The 21,562-nt window shown below is 40.9% G+C and overlaps 2 protein-coding genes across 4 annotated transcripts in view; both read right to left on the minus strand.

The window, feature by feature from the left end:
* Nucleotides 1-952: 952 nt before the first annotated feature.
* fadd (Fas (tnfrsf6)-associated via death domain) lies at nucleotides 953-4,866 on the minus strand. Its single transcript, XM_084008646.1, has 2 exons — nucleotides 4,436-4,866; nucleotides 953-1,430 (listed from the first exon to the last, which is right to left on the minus strand). The coding sequence occupies exons 1-2, from the start codon at nucleotides 4,815-4,817 to the stop codon at nucleotides 1,159-1,161; spliced, it is 654 nt and encodes a 217-aa protein (XP_083864772.1). The 5' UTR covers nucleotides 4,818-4,866; the 3' UTR covers nucleotides 953-1,158.
* Nucleotides 4,867-5,789: 923 nt separating this feature from the next.
* ano1a (anoctamin 1, calcium activated chloride channel a) overlaps nucleotides 5,790-21,562 on the minus strand; it is a 78,906-nt gene continuing 63,133 nt past the window's right edge. For all 3 annotated transcript variants that reach the window (XM_084009337.1, XM_084009336.1, XM_084009335.1), the window contains 9 exons: nucleotides 18,586-18,697; nucleotides 18,392-18,449; nucleotides 17,302-17,402; nucleotides 16,485-16,627; nucleotides 13,552-13,704; nucleotides 12,526-12,578; nucleotides 12,169-12,353; nucleotides 10,863-10,968; nucleotides 5,790-9,870 (listed from right to left, as the gene is read on the minus strand). In XM_084009337.1, coding sequence (XP_083865463.1) covers nucleotides 9,616-9,870; nucleotides 10,863-10,968; nucleotides 12,169-12,353; nucleotides 12,526-12,578; nucleotides 13,552-13,704; nucleotides 16,485-16,627; nucleotides 17,302-17,402; nucleotides 18,392-18,449; nucleotides 18,586-18,697 — 1,166 coding nt within the window. In that variant the 3' untranslated portion in view covers nucleotides 5,790-9,615. The remainder of the gene's footprint in view (nucleotides 9,871-10,862; nucleotides 10,969-12,168; nucleotides 12,354-12,525; nucleotides 12,579-13,551; nucleotides 13,705-16,484; nucleotides 16,628-17,301; nucleotides 17,403-18,391; nucleotides 18,450-18,585; nucleotides 18,698-21,562) is intronic.

Genomic DNA, 21,562 nt, shown 5'->3' on the forward strand with positions numbered 1-21,562 from the left:
TCTGATTAGTCCTTTAAATCACTTATCACCTTTATTCACATCCAGACACTGGGTAGGCTACTTTATAAGGCTTTTAAGTGGTGCTGTTTTACCCAGACAAACAGCTTTTTATATTGGAGTCCGTATCAAACAGGTCCCTGTATCTTCATATTCTCTTGTGTAAGTCGCTTCCGTTATGACGTGTCTGGTGTCTACTTACCGGTGTTCAATCAAACAACCGACCCCGCTGATGATGCTTATTAACCCAGAATCCTCTTTTAAAACCATAAACTCTGATTAGTCCCCTGTTTAGCCAGCCGGTTGAATCCTCTTCAGATTCAATACTTTTACAACATAAAAGTGAAGATGTGTCAACATGTTAACACATAAGTCAGAGAGCTTTATGTTGACTCCTGTCCACATTTAAATCACTGCTGCGAAAAGTCTTTCAACCCTGAAGCACTCTGTAGTATTTCAATCATCCACCTCCCTTTCCACATGGTTTTTAAATGCAGTATTTCAGACAGTCGGTCCCAAGATCAGAATCAAAACTGGGACATCGCAGTTATATTTTATGCATCATAACCATTCGGCAACCAATTAGGCATGAGAAAATATGAAAAATATCCTGTCACAATTACCCTGGCAATATTATCCCAATAATCAACAGGGTATGCTTTAAACTCTTAAATTGGCACTTGATAGTAACCCTTTCCATTTTGTTAAGAAAGAAATATTTGTATTCTGTCACTGTGAAAAACAATCAAATAATCTTGAATAAGATTATCATAAATCATAAGGTCTCACTACATAAATAAAGGATACAAATGTTTTGGTAATTGTGCCAACGACTAGAGTTCTCAACGGGCCTGAAAATTACAACCCGACCCGACCCGACCCGTGGCTTTTAAAGCCCGGACCTGATGTAACCCGACACATCAACATGGATTATCTGTCCGAACCCGGCCAAAACAATTCTGGAAGATAAAACATCAACAATATTACCATGTTTTGTGACATTCAGGAAGTCGATTTATTGATCAAAATAAGATTTTTACATAATTTTATATATCTGCGTCCAACTATCTGGAAACTTGATTTCATTTCTTGAAGGTTAATCACAGCTCTCATTTCCTTCCCAGAGTTCATCTCAATCTTATCTGTAAATCTCTGTCAACATCATGGAGTGGAAAGTCTGTCCTCCACTTTATCAGCCATCATGTTGAAGCTGCAGTCTCTCAGGGCTTTTATCAGCTCCTCTGTCCGGGCCTCGCCTCTTCGACTCTTTCTCCACTCCCGAAGCATCTCCCTCGCCGTTTCCTCCAGTTCTGTGGGATGCCTCCTGGAGATGGACTCCACCTTAGGGTCAGTCAAACCCAGTTTGCGGGCCAGTTTACGCCAATTCCTTCCCAGGTTCTCGGAGAGTACCTCTGTGGCAACGTCCAGTTCGGCTGACGAAGGAGAAGGACACATTATGTTAAGAGATGACAAAACAAAGCAATGCAACTACACCCTCCCCCGGCCCATAGTGAGACTCAGCAGCCAATAGGGACACGTCCCCTCTGGACATGAAGTGAGTTTGAAGTCACTACATTTCACTTCAACACCCATCGGTCATCTGTAATAGTTTAACTCCAATGCATTCCTCTGGACATTTTTGATCATGTTATTGCATATGGCATACATTATAGCAAAGGTGTTGTTTTTTATTTATTTTGGAAGTTCAACCGCAGCTCCTACAATAAGTCTCTAATAATTAAAATAAAATCAAAGGTCTTGAGCAGTTGTAGCATGGTCAGGAGGACTAAACTTGGTGTAACGATTTAACTACATTTACTATCATGGTACATAATAAAATTTGCATCCTGCTGCTGCTTGATGTGTTTCCATGTGACACGCCGCCAGTCTTCCAGTCACACAACAGCTACATGATTATGACTCACCTTGTGAGGTCATGGAAAAACACCAGTCATATTAATGATGGCATTATCACTGCCAGGTTCTTTCTGACTGGGCAGACACACTGATTTCCCTTAATGCATTGCAGCTTGTGCTGATAACAGCTAGTGGTGAGCTTGAGACTGTTCCTAGACTGTCACAACTCTCACAGCGACTACATCGAATGGTGACAGCAGAAACAATGACGTGAATTGAAAAGACCTCTGCCAGAGCACTGTGGAACTGCCAACTGAGAAAAACTACTGACAGATTGTGAAATGTGTGTGGCTACATTTCCTCAATACATTGTGCAGTTCCCTTTCAGCCATTTGACTCGTCAAAGGAAATGTTCTAGTCATGAGGAGTACAACTCAGCCTGTAAAATTGAGTCTACGACATCTTGAGTGGCTCTGAAGGAGCTTTATCAGAGAATCCAACTACGCTCTCACTTGCACCCTTCCAGCTCATTTCACTCAGATAGGAACCCTCCGGAGCAGAAAAAAAAAAAAGACTATTTGAAAGAAAAGGAGATGATATTGCCCCAAAATTCCTTGCAGCAGCAATGTTTAAAGCAACACACTATTCAGTCCTCAATAACAGCCACAGTCGCTGATTAATTGTAACTATGAATACATTGAAAACATCCTTCACACACAGAGGGTGTGATAATTCACACAAAATGTGAAATACTTGCATGCATATTTTTCAAGTGCTTTTATTGTGAAGGGTAAGAACGTAATTAGGGCCCTATGGAATCTTTTTTTTCCAGATTAATGTTTCTGAATTCTGTCTTACATTAAGAGCATTTGTTTTCTATCAGATGGTGTCTAATCATGTGGTAGATGAATCAAAATTCAACAACTCAATAATACTTCAAAAAGAAAAAATGAGAAATGTATTGAAAACACATAGTAGTTCTAATTGTAATTCCTTGTCATTCAGAGACCGTGCAAATATATATAAGAGGGCTCCAGGCTAACTTTTTACATTGGTCGCACTGGTGCGCCTAACTTTTTCTTTTAGGTGCACCAGCACATAATTTTGGTGCACCCAAAATGTTTCACTGCACCTCATGACACTGCAATACACCTATTAGACCTTTACTTTACCATATACACAGATAATTTCTAAACACATGATGTAAATGACGATAAACAGGAATACATTTTTTTTTTTTAAATCAATGTTTTTCTTTAGTTAAATCCCAACACAAACAATAAATCACAATAACCTCAATTGTTTAAAAAAAATGTAAATGCTCTTCTTTTGTGATATGATAGCAGTGTTAAATGTTATGTTATTATCACTTCTGACTCCTCACTGTTTCGGTTTGTGGCTGTCTGTTGCTGCGGGGATGGGGCTGCTCGGCCCACCAGCACCTGTCAGGTTATAGGTTGTGTTTCTGGTGCTTTAACAATTTGATTCGGAATGATGATGCTCGACAGTAAAAGCGTTCCCAGGCTGGCTATGACCGTACTTTTTGCAGTAAATGCATAATAACCAGAGGCCGAATCAAACGACCGTTTTGATTCTGCCTCCGTTGCAGAAGGCAGCAGTCTCTTCTATCCATATCAGAACAAATTTGCCATTTTAAAATATTGTTTGTCACAGTGGCCTGTAATCCAGAAGTTTGACAGAATGTGCTTCTGGTTTGTGTCATGAGGCATGTGTGTTCCTTAGTGGCACAAATCAACTCAAATGCCTTATGTTCAAAATGAATGCAAAACATGATGGAAATCCAGATTTCATCCTGCCATGGCCAAGGAATAAAAATCCTGGTTTTATGGCTTTCTATGAGTTTTTTTACATGAGGATTTCAGTATCTGTGGCCCATAATAAAAAGATGTATATTTTTTTTGTTCTGAGATCTAGACACCATTGCTGTTGTATTTGTTTACTGTTTTATTTTCTGTGAAGCACTTTGTAACTTTTGCTCTTTATGAATAAAGTTTTTAAATTTTGTTTTATTATAAAAGCCAAACAGCACATCTTAGTATAGCAATGAACAGAAAGGGTCATGGAAGTAGTAACAGTACTATTAGTTGTAGTACTAGTAGCAGTAGTAACAGTAGCCTACTATAAGTTGTTGTCGTACTAGTAGCACTAGTAACAGTACTATTAGTTGTAGTACTAGTAGCAGTAGTAACAGTAGCCTACTATAAGTTGTTGTCGTACTAGTAGCACTAGTAACAGTACTATTAGTTGTAGTACTAGTAGCAGTAGTACCAGTAGCCTACGATAAGTTGTTGTAGTACTAGTAACAGTACTATTAGTTGTAGTACTAGTAACAGTAGTAACAGTAGCCTACTATAAGTTGTTGTCGTACTAGTAGCACTAGTAACAGTACTATTAGTTGTAGTACTAGTAGCAGTAGTAACAGTAGCCTACTATAAGTTGTTGTAGTACTGTAGTAACAGTAGTAGTAGAAGTAGTAGCAGCAGTTAGCACTAGTTATCGTAATAGTTGTCGTACTTAGACAGTGACGTCAGCGGTAACTGGTAACTTCGTCTCGGCCTACCTTTCTCCTCCTCGGCTGGGTGGTCGTCGCTGAATCCAGACGGACTGCAGAGTTTGGATGCGAGGTCGTCCCGGTTAATGTCTCGGAGCAGCTGCGACAGACATTCCGTGTTGTCGGCTCCCAGCTTGCCTCTCTCCTCCAGCAGCTGGAACAGCTTGATTCCGCTGTCTGCTTTCTCCAGGTCTCTCTTCCCGACCATGTCAAGACACACATACTTAAGGTCTTTCAGCTGCTTGTCGCTCAGCTGGTTGGAAATCTCCAGTAAAACACTCTTGGACAGTTTGGAGCTCATGTCTGGAGACGCCGACGCGCTCTGCTCTGAACGAGGAAACGCTTCGGTTTTACTTTCACTTCCGCCTGTCAGACCGAGGTGTGTTTGCATGACGATATCTGTAACTTTAACACACGTGACATCATACAGGTGCCGGAAAGGAGCACAAAGCACCAAACATAATAAGTACTTTGTTTGCACAGTCCGTTTTTTCATCCGTCAAACCAGAAATTTCGTTACTCACAGAAACCTTGCACACGGAGTCCGATGCGTTTTTTTTTAGCCCCCCCCCCCCCCCACCTTAAAACAGTTACACAACGACCCCTCGTGGACAAAAGTATGCACATGATATATGATCATAAAATCCTTGCATCATGATATTGTTTGGCTAAATCTTTTAAGCAACTTCACTCCTGGTTATAAGCTGGGAAATTAAAATCCCCAACTTCAGTTTGAAAGCCAGTTTGAAAAAAAATAATAATGCTGTAGCAACCATGTGATGAAAATGTTAAATGGAAGTCAATGGGGACAAAAACGTCCGGGGGATAATTATTAGACATTAGATTCTAGACTTTATATAGAACAGTGGTTGTCCAAAAATTCTCACAGAATTAAGAGGAGGAGGACAAGGAGGTGAAGAAGTAGGAGGAGGACGAGGAGGTGAAGATGTAGGAAGAAGACGAGTAATGTATTGATGCAAAAAAAACTAAATTTTTGAAGAATTTGCAGAATATTTGTTTGCTTTGGCAAGAGATGTGAAATGGGCTGACATATATTGTTTGGTTTTCTGGTCAGTGTGTAGAGTTTTTCAAAAATGGCCCATAGTTTCAAAGATAGAGCCTTTGTAACAAGAAAAAACTGTAAGCAGGACTGAACTTCACTGCTTTAATGCACTAGAAGCCGGCAGGCTGACTACAGACAAAGCACACAGAAGCTTGGATAACAACACACACAGAGGGACAGCAACTTAACTTTTCAGGTCAAATTCCCTACTCGTCTCCAAACCCGGGTCCTCTCCACCCGAGGCCTGGGAGCCTGAGGGTTCTGCAGCATCTTAGCTGGATTTTCAAAAAATATATACACTCCAGGAAGCTCTTTCATTTATTTGCACTTAGTTTAAACAAAAGAAGACTCAAAATATCAGAGACAGACAAATCGGTTATACATGCAGATACAATCACACATGAAATGTGCTTTGACATACATTATAATAAATATTAGCATGTCACAACTTGCAGTGTTTTATTGATTCTGTAAATACAACATGGCAACAGAAGGCAGGGGGACATCGAGGGAGGGTCTTCACATGTGCCATCAGGTCAGAAAAGAGTCGGTCGGCGGAAACAAACAATATTGCAGCTGACATGGGCTCCGCCGCTCTGTGGCAGCATGTCAGTCTCATCACTGAATATCACTGCTAACCCTATGTACACGGGGTATAACATTTTGTCAAAATAAAAAAAACATGCTCAAAAGAGCAAGTCATCTCCCCAAAAGAAGTAACATTTTTTGGTGATAAAAACGTCTTTATTGTGTGTATTGGAAGATGTTTTCGCAGGCATCCTTCCAGATACAGCTGAATAGGTCCGTATTGATGATTTCTGGAACATTAAATAATGAATTAAAAATAAGACACTGAGACAAAGTACATCACTGTCATTGTGAACGCCTCGTTTGTCGATCACTGGTCCCGTGGGCTGATAAAAACCCTTTCAACATGTTAAATGCACTTAGAAACAAATGGTCATGAAATTAGAAAAAAACAGTTGTACAACATTTTGACCTAACAGTGATTATGGCATCACTGCAAAAAGAAAGAAAGAAAAAAAAAAATACATTCTACTAGTCTGGGTTGAGGGCTTAAATCTGGGGTGGTTTCATATATGTACAGCAGGTGGCAGGATTTGACACATAGCTGAGTGTAGACTGAACTTGTGACTGCACATTTAGTCTTCAGTCTTGTACATTTATGTTCTTCTATCCAGTCACTCCCATGTATGTTTTTGCAATTTGATGAATACAAAGCGACAACTTTCACTGTGGTGCCCTTGAGCAAGACACTGGCGCTGCTTTCCTGTCATCAAATTCCTACGTTAGACAAAAATGAGTCCCCTTAAATAAGAAGCTCACGTTGCTATCTATTCTGAGATGCAGCTTTCTGATGGCACATACTGCATGCACATACTTGTACCACTACACACGACTTCAAACACGAGTACATTAAGTTCTATTTTCAGTCCACAACCTCAAATCTGTGACGTAAAGGATTTGACTCAAAGCCCTCAAGGAATACAGCTGAGCATCTTAACGATATGCTAATGATGTGAATGGCTTTTATGTTTTTAGTCAGTGAAACAACATAAACATTTATTCATCGTCTGGTGGGCTATTTAGAGCTGCATAAGCCAACATTTCCCCAAAAATTCAAAAGTGACGGATGAGGAATTATGTCAAGAATGACAGGGATTTGGTCTGAAGAAACTCAGAAAGTGTTACACTGTAGATGATACAAAAGACATAATGACTAAATGCTGAACTCTCTTCTTGTGAACTGTTTGCTTACAGTTTTATAAACTTGCATTAACTGTGTTTGTGGCCACTGAAGAAGCTGCAAACGCAACACTGACATGTCATCATTTTTTAACGGGTAACTTCGGTATTTTTCACCCTGGAATAATAAGTGACGATTTCTTTAAATTGGTCGAGTATTGAGGGAGAACAATGCAGACGGCAGACGCTAAATGGGCTTCTCACCTCCAGCAGACACAGAACAACATTCATTTGGAGTCCTGTTGATTATAGCAGCTTATCTTGTTAACCATGGATAACACATGTAGCGTCACACGTCTGACGAATAGGGATGAGACTGTGTAGGAAAAACCTGAATGATCAACAACTCTGCAGCTCCCCTCGGCCCGACAGAGCTTGTTCCAGTCTTTGCATCGCCCTTGTGTCCAGCAGCACATATGTTTCCTCCCCTAAAATCTCTGTACAGTATCTGCTCAGCCCTAAAGAGAGCACACATCAAGTTGACAACTAGCTTAATACAAGTCAATCATATCTTTTGCTGCTGGAGCTAAACAATAACGACTGGACTGGGTGGACAGAAACTAATGTTGCTGAGTTGGACGTGTCAACAGTGGTTTGCTAATCATCTTTTTAGATTGTGTTGTGTTTTCAGCTTATTCTGCTGCCCCCAAGTGGCAAACAAATCGGTTAATATGGCTTTAAGCAACATTTTACGACAAATATTTCACCTTATGCTTAATGGCAGAGTTTGGTTAGGGCTAACTGGACATACAGGAAGTAGATACGAGTACAGCATCGCAGTAAACTAAGCTAGAGCATGACATCACATTTTGTTTCACTGCAAACTGAGCCTTCACCAAGTCCCGTCCCTTGAACGCAGCCTGGCCTTATTACTTGTCATGTCAAGCTATTTAACTTTAATATCCATATTACTACGTATGTGGAAGGGAAAATAGCTTTATTTGTTATTAAAACATTATGCTGCTGTTTTTTCATAGACCCCCACAGATATTTCAGTTAACTGCGTTCATGGGAGCCAATCCTCACTCTATGGGAGCTCAGCTCCCACTGACTCCACCTAACTCCAACACTGCTGTTGTTCCTAAATTTCATTGTCTTCTGTCTGAATCTCCAGGTCATGTGGTAGTTCACTTATACACTAATCTGTAGCTTTAGCTTCTATCTTTATCTTTTTAACCTGCTTATGCTGCTGAATCACTTCACATCCTGGATGTATCCTTCAAACACATGCAGCAGGCCTACAGCCTTCTGTCTGCTTCTCTCTGAAATCCCTTTTTCCAAAAATGTGATCATATTTCTTCAGGGAGGGCGGTTAGTGACAGTGTGGGCTCCATGGTAGCTCTGATGGCTTGACGGAGTAGCAGTGGTGGGCGGGACTTAGCGAAGGCTCAATTGTAGATTTAAGAATTCCAGTTCATTAGAAAGAATAATAACATGACTTGTGCTTCCAGGAATAATGCCACTGAGCACTGTTAGGCAGTTTGTTCATAATCAAAATGTAACAATGAGCAAAATGGTGCTCTTACACAAGAGAATAGTACAAATCAACAGGCTGTTTCACACAGTAGGTCTTCCAAAACCTTGCTGTTCATTCCAACAACCATAGCACATGTGCTTGACCATGTCGCATATTCAAAAAAGTACATTAATAAATTCCTGCATTTGTATATAATTGTGCAAAAAAAAAAAAAGAATAAAAAAAGGCCTATCTGAGCTTTACACATTGACGGCAGGAGAGAGGACCTCCTTTTATGTTGTATCTCACCGGTAAGATATCAGGAGGAAATTCTTCTCAGCAGGACCATTTGGACGGAGGCTGTCTTCAATACAAAAGCTGCATTCAAGTCCCATGGGAGAAGTGGCATGTATCAAATTAATGCGTGAAAATATGGTTCACATTATCTTGCAGATGGGGTTTGGTGCTGTTTCCTGAATGACATCCTGAATGGTGATTACATTGACAGAGTCAAGTGTCAACAATGGCTTGTTCCCTTCAAACAGAGTTCATCCAATAAATAATGCTTTGCGATCATAAATCCTATGAGTGTCTTCTAACTACATGCTGGACTTTTAGTGAATAACTGACAATGTCTGCTTAACATGGGAAAAGGGTTGAAAGGAAGCAAACAACAAATTTGTTAATATGAAGGAATTCTGACGTTTTCAGGTCATTCCGACAAAGATTCCCAAACAACATGAATGCAGCAAAAGCTTTGCTGATTGTTAAAACCTGTCAGGTGTTAATGGATAAATGTCTTCACCTTTAACAGCTAGCACTAAGCAGCTGATTAACCTGTTTGCAGTTTGTATGCCGGTGCTGCGTGCGCTTGTCGCTCTTAGCTCTTAGCGCTTGGCGGTCTTAGCGATTGTTTTCCCAACCCACCGGGTGGGGGACGGGCCGTGAGCGGGGCTGTGGCGGGCTCTGATTGGCTGACGAGGGGGAGTTGCAGTTGTCCTGGATGTAGCTGTCTCGCGCTGCAAGTCTTTTGCCTTGCTCTTCCTTCATGAAGAGCTCCACCATGAGGATCTTCTCCTTGTGTATCTGGAGGCTGATGTCCTTGGGGATGTCTGGGATCAGCCAGTCCACAAAGTCACTCATAAGCATCACCACATTCTGCACAGGACAAAGCAGAGCAGATTGAAACACATCACACACGAGAATCTCATTTTAGAATTGAACCACAGATTTTCAAGCCTAGTAACATTAGAGCAAGACTACACAACGTCCTTACATCTTGTTTTGTGATTAAATGATAAAAAAGTTGATCACTTCCCAGGTTCCATCAATAAAAGTCATTTTTTATTGAACATTTTGTTTTTTTTATCATTAAAAGTGCTGGGCTAACCTAGCTAGACCCACTTTTTCTTGTTTTAAACTATTTCTATCCTGGTAAGTTAGTCAAACTTCAAAAATATATAATTCATGAGTGGTGAATCAATGATCATATATTTTATATTTTTGAGTATTACAGACAGATAAACTCCCAATTGAAATAGTAAATCAACGTTAATTATTTATTTTCTCAAAATGAAATTCAAAAATAAGTGGTCGCCTTCTTATAATAATGGCTTTAAATTATATAGTTTCATGAGAGTTTCATCAGGAGATTCTAAATCATAATTCTGATCTACAATCAAGCCTTTGAACATAATATTGCATTTTTATTTTTGAACAGTGAAATTTGTCAGTGCTCTTGACAAAATATGTGATGGTGACACTGTTTCTAAAGGATCATGGCAATTTCTGTTATTGCATACATATTGACTGATTTATTAGCCTGGTTCTAATTGTTACTATGATATAATTTTGTAATTACAAAAGTCATGATACATTTTTTTATTTAATTATAAAAATAAAAGATTTACAAGATGAGTAAGGTAGTCATTTTTTCATTCCAAGACGCTGGAATGGGTCATATTAAAATCTACAAAATAATGATCAGATATAAGGTTCAATGAGGACAGAGATTATGGAGAATAATGTGAATTTCAAATGAATGGAGAAGACATTCAGGCCGCCAAAAATGAGTGGCTTGCCTATCTAAAAACATGTCGAGGCATACAGAATGTGTGCCTTGATATTAATATCTGTGTGTTGTTCCAAACCTGAAAGACAACAACGAAGGCGAGGCGGGCGGCCAGAACGGCCCAGAACTCCTTGGACAGTTCATACGGTGTGTTGGACGATGGAGGCTCTCTGTAGTCCTTATACCTGGAGACAGAAAGATTTAATTTATTCATTACACTGCGAAAGATAACCATTTTTTCCACCAAGATCAACAATATTACAAAAGGTAAAAATTGATGATGACACTGTATGACAACATGCAATATGTTTCTATGACAGATGCTAAGAAATTGTTTGGGAGGTTTGGGTGTGAGAATTATATTTTTTAAATATATACATTTTAGTCCCAACAAAGTGCACCCAACTGTACATTGAAACCTTACATGAAATATGACGTGCCACAGAAACACTTCTATTTACATATAGTCACAACATAGATGTTTTATTTTGGCGGGCCAGTGTGTAGAATTTGGCGACATCTACGGTGAAGTCGCAGATTGCACCCAACTGAAACTTCTCCAATGTGCCAAGTGTGTAGGACAACTGACCGACACAACACCTAAATTGCCCTCGCTAGAGCCAGTGTTTGGTTTGTCCACACCGGGCTACTGTAGAAACATGGCAGTGCAACAGGTTGATGCTGATGCTGTTGCAGCATCTATGCTAAGGAGCCTCCATTGTTGTTTTCACTCTCGCTACTACAATATAATACACAGTTTGTACCATTGCTTTGTCTCTCACAGGACCTCATCCCCTGTATGTGTTGGGAATGTTTCCAGCTGGTTTCACCCTGAAGGAGAACCGGATAGTTGACCTGCGTTTGCCACAGGTCTGACGCTTGATTGTGCTTTGTTTGAAGGACGTCAGATACCCCTCTCAGATACTCCACTCTGATACTCCTCTCAGATACCCCTCTCAGATACTCCTCTCAGATACCCCTCTCTGATACTCCTCTCAGATACCCCTCTCAGATATTCCTCTCAGATACCCCTCTATTGGCCGATGAATGAAGGATTTAACAGCAAGTTTGGCTCTAGATAAACCTTACTATATAGTGAGGAGGTAAACTCCTGAGTTTGTTGACATTTGGTAGATATTTGTAGAATTTGTATAAAAATGTGAGACTATTTATTATGAAAAAAAAAAGTATTATGAAGAATGTGTGCCATACTCTTTTCCATCTATTTTTTATTTATTTCTCATCCATGATTGGAAAAGTTTAGTATTATCAATTTTTAAATGATGCCATATGTTTTATGAGTTCTTATATGAATGCACAATGTGTTAAACATACAGTATAAAATACATTTGAAAAAAAGTAGTGAAAGTGAAGTGAAACCATACCTGCATATTTCTACCTTGTAGCCCAGGTGCATCGGCTGCAGAGGGGCGGTGCCTGGCTGGAAGTCACTGACATTGAATGAAGACAGAGTGTGATTGACGAAGCCATGCATGGTGCCGTCAGGGCTGTACATGTACTGGTAGACCAGCCGGGGGATGAAGTCAGAGGTGAAGGAGATGACAAAGGCCTGGGGGACAGAGAACCGTTTATCTGCTTACTGTTTTTTATGAAACCAAAACTGCGACTCCTTCCTGGCACCTTGATTTACAAAAATATCTTCATATGGTCACACTGACATTTTCATAAATTTTTCACACATGGCTTTAAAGTAGTGTTGTGCAGAGACTGTAAAGACTTACATTAACGATGACTGCTACCTTGCTGAGGCCTCTCAGGAGGTTGTACCAGATACCTGCAGAAATATGGAGGAACTGTCAGCTTCAATGTGGGTCAGTAATCACCAGCTGCCACTAGATGGCACAAGCACAGAGGTGGAGATACTCGACTGTTGTGCTGTAGGAATGTTACAGTGAGGTTGCGTTGGGTGCTCTGCTCTCTGTGATTACTGCTGAGCAGTGCCATAGGATCTGAGACCAGTACCATAGGATCTGAGACCAGTATCATAGGATCTGAGACCAGTACCATGAGATCTCAGACCAGTACCATAGGATCTCAGACCAGTACCATAGGATCTGAGACTAGTTTCCTACCTACACAATCCACCAGACCTGGCAACAAAACTATTCAAGCAGTCCCCCAAACTAAAACGAAATGAGATTGTCTATTTGCTGTCAGGCCTTACTACTTCAGTGACTTCCTATAAATCTCTACTAAAAACTGTTTTTAAATTAGCTTGTATTTCTGCATTAAGTGGTCTTCATGTGTCACTTTTAACTCCTGTTTTTATTTTTGCTGTATTGATGATTTTGTATTTTTGAACAGTCCTTGGGTCCATATTTACTTCAGTTGGTCATTCACACAGTGGAGATAAAGTGCAGATGTTTATATTTCAAACTGTGAAATTGTCGATATATTACAGTACATAGCTGTGACATCACAACCGTACACAAATCCAGACAGCTTGTTTCAATCTCAGTTTTTACAATATGGGACCTTTAAAATGGACTGAATGTCCAGTGCATTTAAGGAACAATCAGGGTCATAATATTAGCACCTTCAGGTAAAGGAGAAATCAACATTTTTCCATCTTGAAGCAATATTCACTTGCCCATATGTTGAAACATTTCTGAGGTAGTCTCATTTCTAATGCTAACTGTCCACACAGAATGAGCTCAGTTTTATCAAAACCAATTGCAATGGCGGTGTAGCTGAAAACATCTAGGGGAATAAACGTGTATTTCATGTTGGTTGTGGTGGGCACCCACCAATGTCTTTGGCTTTGGCTGCAATTGGCCTTCGCAGCTCCATAACAAACTTCTTGGCATCCAGGCGAATCTCGATGATGTTATTCAGAAGAGCGAAGAGCGGAGCCAGGGGGAAGGAGGCCACGAAAAGAGTCACCATCCCAAACTGGATGACTAAAGACACAGAAATCAGCAGAAGTTACTGGGTGAACACATTGTATTTTCCTCATCTGGGCACAACTGGACTGACACAGTTTAGTAGGACACCAAGGTCCACCAAGGTTGGGTGAAACGTGAGGTGCCAAAAAGCTGTTTGAATAGTCCATTAAGCTTCATTTAAAAGTTTTCTTCTTGGAAAAGATAGCAGGAATAGCTTCTGAAGAGCTTGACTAATGAGGTTTGCTCAGAGTTGGAGCTCTGAAAGCTGCAGTGGAGGCAGACATCTCAGTTAAATTAGAGCTGCATTCATCATTTTTTGGTCAATTGGGAGCAGCAGAACATACTAAAATTAAAACAGAGCATTAGCATTTGGAGTGTTTATGACGAGAATCTCCAGCAACCAGTTATTTAAATGTTGATGGTTTTATGTGGTAGTTCAGGGTCTCCCCTTTTTTATCAGCACATTGTCACCTTCTGGCATCAATAAAAAATGAATCTTTCTTTTTTAATTACTTTTAAGGAGATTTGTATTGCAAGGTCTAGCAACGTGTAATCGTTGTTTAAAGTACGGTTCATGTAGCTTGGTTTTCGCATTTACATGTGTCCTCCGCAGAGTTGGTTATAATGATCTCTGCAAATCATATCCTGAGGAGAGATTAGTTTTTGGTTGTGTGTCCGTCTGTCTGTCTGTCTGTCTGTCTGTCTGTCTGTCTGTCTGTCTGTCTGTCTGTCTGTCTGTCTGTCTGTCCACAGCTAATCTCACATACTGCTGGATTCTACTGCCTAATTTTATTGTGCAAATTTCTGGGTATGTATGCTCAATGAAGGGGCTGCAAATGATCAACAACTGCTACACTTTGGACTCAGCTAGGTATAAGCATTGTTGCTCTCTTGCTTTGTATGCACGTAGGACAATTGTATGAATAACTATCGGCTAGCCAATGAAAAAACTGGAGAAAACGGAGCACTACAATGGAACTCGGCTAGTGCTAATACTGCTTACAGAGCCAACAGCTAACAGGGCTAATACTGCTAACAGAGAGAAGTGAAGTGACGCAGTGAACTGCAGTTTAGCTGCAGGGTGACGGCAAAGACAGCCACAAAGATTAAAATGAGAGCTTATTTGTTGCATGGAAAGTAAGAATAAAAAGGTCACTGATACGATTGTGGTCTAAATGGAGGGCAGTTTGTATTACTTCCATCAAACATTACAGCCGTGGTGATCGGCACTCTGCTGGGTCCACCGTTCTAGACTAGTTTCTAGTCTGTGGGTTGGTCACTATGAGCCACTCCTTTCACATTGTACATTGTCATTTGATCCATTATTAATTAAAAAATGTAATCATGACTTAATAACTGAAATAATGCAGCCAATACTCATTACTTTAGAAGGTCAAATGATCAATATGCTCATGTACTATACATCACACCAGCACCAGTTTGTTACAACTGACTGAACTATGTGGCATTTCCTCCAATCAATGCTGAGCCATCTGAGAAGTGCTTTGTTTTGTCCTGTGGCTCTGTTTGGAAAAGAGGTTGGAAGCAAGGGTTTGTCATTGTTGGAGTTGACATTCATTTGTGTGGCTGTTCTACCTTACATACATTACAAAACTGAAATGTGTACATTGAGTGCACTGACCAGTGAAAAGACATGGGATGGGATTTGTGTGATATAGCATGTGGATTTTTGACTGATCATAAGAGAGTCATTTGTGCACTGGAATGTAGCCACCATTCTTTAAGTGATACATTGTGAAATAGGAGATGATGAAATGAGAGCGTGAAGTAGCTTTAATCATCTCTCTGTATTATTGGGATAAGCTTCCACGAGTCTTAATCATCCCCTTCCCTCGTGGGACGTACTGCTTAATAATATAGATCCAAAGAGAGCAATTACACGACCGCAACAGCCATGAGCTCTGACCAGCCAAATGAAAAGCACTTTCATCCACTTATCTTCATTAAACATACACGTGCACAGGCATGCACGGAAATCTTTGGCGCACATGAAGCACAATCAATCCAAGGTTTCCACATCGCTGATTGTCTGTGTGCTGTGACACTGGAATTTGTGTTACATTGAATTTAAGTTCAACACTGAGTTCCTCACCATGTACAGCTCAGAAGAGTTCTCTTCATGAAGCTAACATGTTGTGCTGAAAAGAGCTGACCTTTGCAATGTAATGTACAGTTGTGTTTATTGGTACATAGAAGCTGAGGATGAAAGTGATTGTTTCAAAGTGCTCACAGCTATTATACCCATTAGACCTTAACATGACGTGCTCTGCAAAGGTTAGTGTGTTGATATCAACACATGCATTTCTCAAGGATACACTTTGAGTCAGGGTAGAGGACACCACTGACAGAAGGAAGAGGACCTTTTCAGGTAAGCCGGAAAAATGCATCACTGAGGAGGAGGAATAACATCAACAAGGGGAAAACTACAAACAGCTCAGGGCAGTCGTAGTCTAATAAACTCCTGTGTTAAAGTAAAACCAGGGTTTTTGTGTATGTATAGTCCCCTAAATTCCACCCTGAATGAAACCCATGGCAGAATATCTGCAGTAGCTCTTATAGGGGGTTCTGGGTGGAACCTTTCACAGAACCCAACATAAACCATGTGGTTTTCCTAAGACAAGCTGAAGAACCCTATATTGTTCTAGTTTGGCTTTACACTAAGAGAGTAAAGTCAAAAATCGAAATGATGTTCAACAACCTGTACGGACCAAACAAAACAGAAAATACTAGCAGTGTCCATGTTGTGAATGTTTGTTCCTTGTTTTTAGACTCACTCATCTCCATGTACTCGGGGCTGAGGCCGGCAAAAGGACCCAGGATGTGGTCTTTTTCATAGCGGAGCATGGTTTTGTTCAGCTCCTCCTCTTGCTTGGAGTCCAAGTCTGACTTCCTCCTCCGGAGCAGTTTCTTTAGCTTCCTGTAAGCACAAACAACCGATTATGGAAGTACAACATTTAGACTTGTTACTGGAGGCTCCATTTCATGAAGGATCTAATGTTCAGCTGTTTAGCCTGCTCCATTGATACAAGCAGAGTGGACAGAGAAATACCTCTCTGGTAATCTCAGTACAGTACCATTCACCAACAACAACATTTTGAAGTCAATTTTCAAAGAGGTAATTTAGGGTACCATGGTATATATTTATTATATAACATCTTTGTGAAACCTGTCATCTGACTAATCGTTATCATCTGTTAATCGGTGGGAGAAATATATTCATAGTAATTTTTGGATTCATATAAAGTCTATGGATTATATCTGGGACTCAGTTTATAGCTGTGCTTTTGGAGGAGCAAGTGATAAAGAGGAGGAAACAAACATACTGTACAATACACTCACAAACTGCCATTATAGTGTACTGTGAGGACGGAGAAGACAGAGAAAATTGCAGGCAAGGTGTTGTCTAGTTCCCAGGTAAGTGTGCCTGGATACCAGACAGTCATTTCAATGATTCATCTCTGGTTTAAGTACATCTGAGTGGGTGTGCATAATTGGTTCTGTGACTTGCTGAACCCACGTGTTGTTCACTGTTTTCTGTGTGTTAGCATCATGGGGAAGTGCATGTTAGCACGGTGTATGTTCTGCACTCACGGTATGCCGATCTCAAACAGGTTGTTCTGGATGAGCTGCTTGCCCAGCATAGTGATGCATAACTGGATGCACAGCTCCATGAGGCAGCCTGCATGCGCACACTGGAGAGAGAGAGAAGTGAAAAGGTGTCAGAAAGTGAAATGGCGTGGAGGTAGGAGATCATGGAGGGAGGCTGGGAGTTTAAAGAGTTCACAGTCGGTAGTGGAAAGTGCAAGCAAGAGAAACCGACCAGCCGCGACTGCAAATTCTCTCACTCGGTCCACCCATCTTCTTCTTTTCAATGTCAACTACACACCTGCACATTTTTGTCTTCCTCGATTGTGATGCACAAAATACAGACGTATAAACCTAGTAACACACCTAGCAAAGTACTCAAAAGTTCCTCTAGTTCAGAAGGTGTCTCCTCGGCCACATTTTGCTGTGATGAATCACACACAGACTTACACGGTGAGGTTGCCTTGTCAGTGGCACATCTGGTAAGACTCCGCTGACTAATAATCTACATATACTGCGTCACTTCATGTGTCTTGGGCGGCTCAGATAGCCGTCTGATCTCTCAAAAGCTAAGTGTAAATGCATTCAAGAAGCATTCAAGACAAAGTGAAATCTGATTGTTCAAACCAGCTCTGGAGGAACTATCCACTCACTGTCTTATGTTCATAATGCATCCATGGCCTGTCTTCTCTGTCCTTGTGATAACAGCAGCTACAGTTTCACTGAAATCGGCCATTTGTTCTCAATACAAATCCAAAGAAAAAGGTTATTTCTATGCCAAAAACTGATCTCTGATCAGTTCAACCACTGATTGATCTGTGGGTCATGTAAGGTCTAAGGTGTCCTAATATTCTGCCCATATTATTGTCAACGAATCCCATGTGCAGACCCAAACCAACAATGAATGCACTTTACTACAACATATTGTCTGCAAAGCTTCTTCCTCGGTGCTACAGACCTCCATTGCTGTCCAAAACATTTTTATTAAAACACAAAGTCTGTAGTTTATTTTGACTCAATCATACATACACCTTCCTGGTGCCACATATACTAGAGTACCAAATGTAGATTAATCACTGTGATAAGTGGTAATTACCTCTTCCATTCTGTACGATCCAACAACGTACAAGTAGTTTCCTGGCCGCCCAACAAGTCTGTGAACCAAACACAGACGTCACATGTTGAACGTGAGTTGAGGAAAGCAGCTAGTGTCAATGATTGAACCACAGAATTTTGATTCAAAATTATTTGATGTAAAAAAAAAAACGTGCAGTAAAAAGTCATTTTTACCTGCCCCTGAAAAAGGCCAAATAGACTATGGGTGTGAATGCATTTACAAACTTCAAGATAAAGGTTTTGAAGATCAGGCGCTCTTCGAAGCTCTTGTCTGTCTTTGGAACCTCTGAAAAAGAGACAACATATGGCTTTATCATCTAGTAGCAACACTTGCTATTAGAAAACACTGCTGCAGCGCATTAAATTGAAAAACACTTCTCTAGATGTCTAGTTGTAATTCCCTTCATGAGACATTTATGTTTTCATTTTTAATCTCTATTACAATTTCAGCATATTTATAAAGGTATTTATACAGTTTGATATGAAGCATTTTGCTGTAGGCACCAAAATATGTTTGTAATTTCTTCCCTTAAAAGTTTAATAGTAATGCTTCTAATTGCTGTTGTTTATGATTTATCCAGAATCGAATATGGAGATGTATTTCAGAAACAAACTGACAGACTGGCTGTATTCTCTTTACCTATAGATGTCCTCCAGACATGTTTTAAAGGCATACAAATACTTTGAATAATTATTTCTTGCCAAAGTTTCCGACGCTTGGTCAGTGTCCCTACGCTTCAAACTACTGAGCTCTAGAAACCCATCTAGCGTCTGTTTTGGACGTGTCAGAGACGGCGTGTCTTTTCAAAGTAAAATTCCAGGTTCCAGGTTCACTTTGTTTTTAGGTTTCCTTAACCAACAAAATGTACTTAGTGAGGTTTAGGAAACTATCATGGTTGGGGTTTGTTATGTAAAATAACTCTGCTTGTTACATGGCATTTAAGTCCAAAAGGTACAAAACTACGGTAAAATAACTCACATAGAAATTTGGTTTAACACGGGACACGTACAGCGGTCTCCTGGGTGAAGGTGCTGTGTTTGTTGGAGCGCTGAGTGCAGACTTTCTCAATCTTCATTCTCTATCAGTTGCTCTAACCTTGTAAAACTAACATAGAAGGGTTTACACTGGAGTTTGCATTGTAGATGATAATGGGTTCCTCGGTGCTTTGGGCGCCACTGGGCATGTGTTGGTATTTGACATGTTGGGAGGGAGAACGGGTTGGAAGTCCATTCTCAGTGTTTGTCATTGTGACGCCAGATAAGCCTCTTGTGGCAAAGCACTATATTTCTCAGGTTCTGGTACAGCCAGCGGATGTCCCAGACATTCTTTTCTGCATGCTGCTCATTGTTTACACTCCAAATTACAAGTCAATACTGGAGTTGAGAGACGATGTGTACGACGGATTGTTTCTAAGTAGCCAGTGCACAAGCTAATTTTAAACCATTATGAAGCTCAATCATCCTCAGACAATTGCTTGTGCATTACATACAGATTCTACATTTGAATGCAGACGACATTAATTAAGATTACAATATGTGGCACCTTGACACATAAATATCTTGGGTTCATGCTGGTGATTGGTGTCCAAACTGACAAAATGTCACAAAATGTTGTTGGTACATACATGAACTAAGATTTAAGGTGAGCTCAGAGAAACTTTCTCCCTTCAGCAGATGAATATGAAAGCAGACACTGCAAGGCATTAATCTGCAGAGTGAGGGCCCTAGTTTCGTAGACCAGGCGCAGTCAGCACTCAGCGCACCTGCGCCACACCGACGGGGTGTGTGCGCCTGGACTTTGCAAGTTTCGTGCACCGCGCAGGCTCGCGCAGGCACACCTCCCGTCTCGCCCACCCGCGCAAGTGGCAAAGAGGGAGGAGAAGAAGGCGTGAGTGGGAGACGAGGAGGAGACGAGGCGTGGACTGGGATTGAAGGTGCGTGTCCACAGGCAGCGGTGTTTCCCCGCGTCCCATTCATTGTCTATGTGAATGCCGTGCAATGCATTCTGGTAGCGTCGCGGCGAATGTCGAGAGACGGCGCGCGAGTTGGCCGCTCCTAATTTGCCTAAAGTTGAAGTCGAATCTACTTTATGCTAATCAGAGGTGCCGGGCTCGACTCGCCGCCTCGGGAACGCTCGCAAAAATGTGTTGTTTAAAGGAGAGCGCCTGTCAATCATCCTCTACTGGCAGCCCACCAAGCGTGCAATACTGGGAAGCGGCGCATCCACTCGCGTTTAAAACCGCCCCTGTGGACACGTACCTTAATGGTGCGTAAAAATTGGTTGTTTAAAGGAGAGCGCCTGTCAATCATCCTCTAGTGGCAGCCCACCAAGCGTGCAATACTGGGAAGCGGCGCGTCCACTCGCGTTTAAAATCGCCCCTGTGGACACGTACCTTAAAGGAAAAGTTCGGAATTTTGGACATAGGACCTCATTTCCAACTTACCCGAGGTGATATAGGTCGGTGGGGACCGTTTTCAGCACAATTGGTCCAGTCCTTATAGTTGCACAAGTCACTGTTGCTAAACTGGTGTTGAGCTAGCGCACGTCAACGGTAACATCCAGCCTGTCACTAAAAACAGCTTTAACGGCTCCGCAGAACACCCGAGACAAATGTATTATAACGTCGGACTATCGATGTACATGTCAGTGTTGGTAGAATAATTTTAGAAATTAAACCAACCTTGCATTTTCAATGATAAAACATTTTTAGGGACTAGTTTCTCAGCAGCAGCGGAATTTTACTTTGCGTGTTAGTAGTAGTGCGTAAAAACGAAACCTAAGCGCCCTACAGTCGTGACAGCTAGTACTCGTAGCAGCGTTAAAAATTTTTTTTTAATTATTCTACCAACACTGACATGTACATCGATAGTCCGACGTTATAATACATTTGTCTCGGGTGTTCTGTGGAGCAGTTAAAGCTGTTTTTAGTGACAGGCTGGATGTTACCGTTGACGTGCGCTAGCTCAACACCAGTTTAGCAACAGTGACTTGTGCAACTATAAGGACTGGACCAATTGTGCTGAAAACGGTCTCCACCGACCTATATCACCTCGGGTAAGTTGGAAATGAGGTCCTATGTCCAAAATTCCGAACTTTTCCTTTAACACAGCCGATTCAGATCTTCACCAATCAAATGAGCTCCTCTCCTCA

This window comes from Eutrigla gurnardus, assembly GCF_963514095.1.
Source record: "Eutrigla gurnardus genome assembly, chromosome: 1".
NCBI classification, from domain to species: domain Eukaryota; kingdom Metazoa; phylum Chordata; class Actinopteri; order Perciformes; family Triglidae; genus Eutrigla; species Eutrigla gurnardus.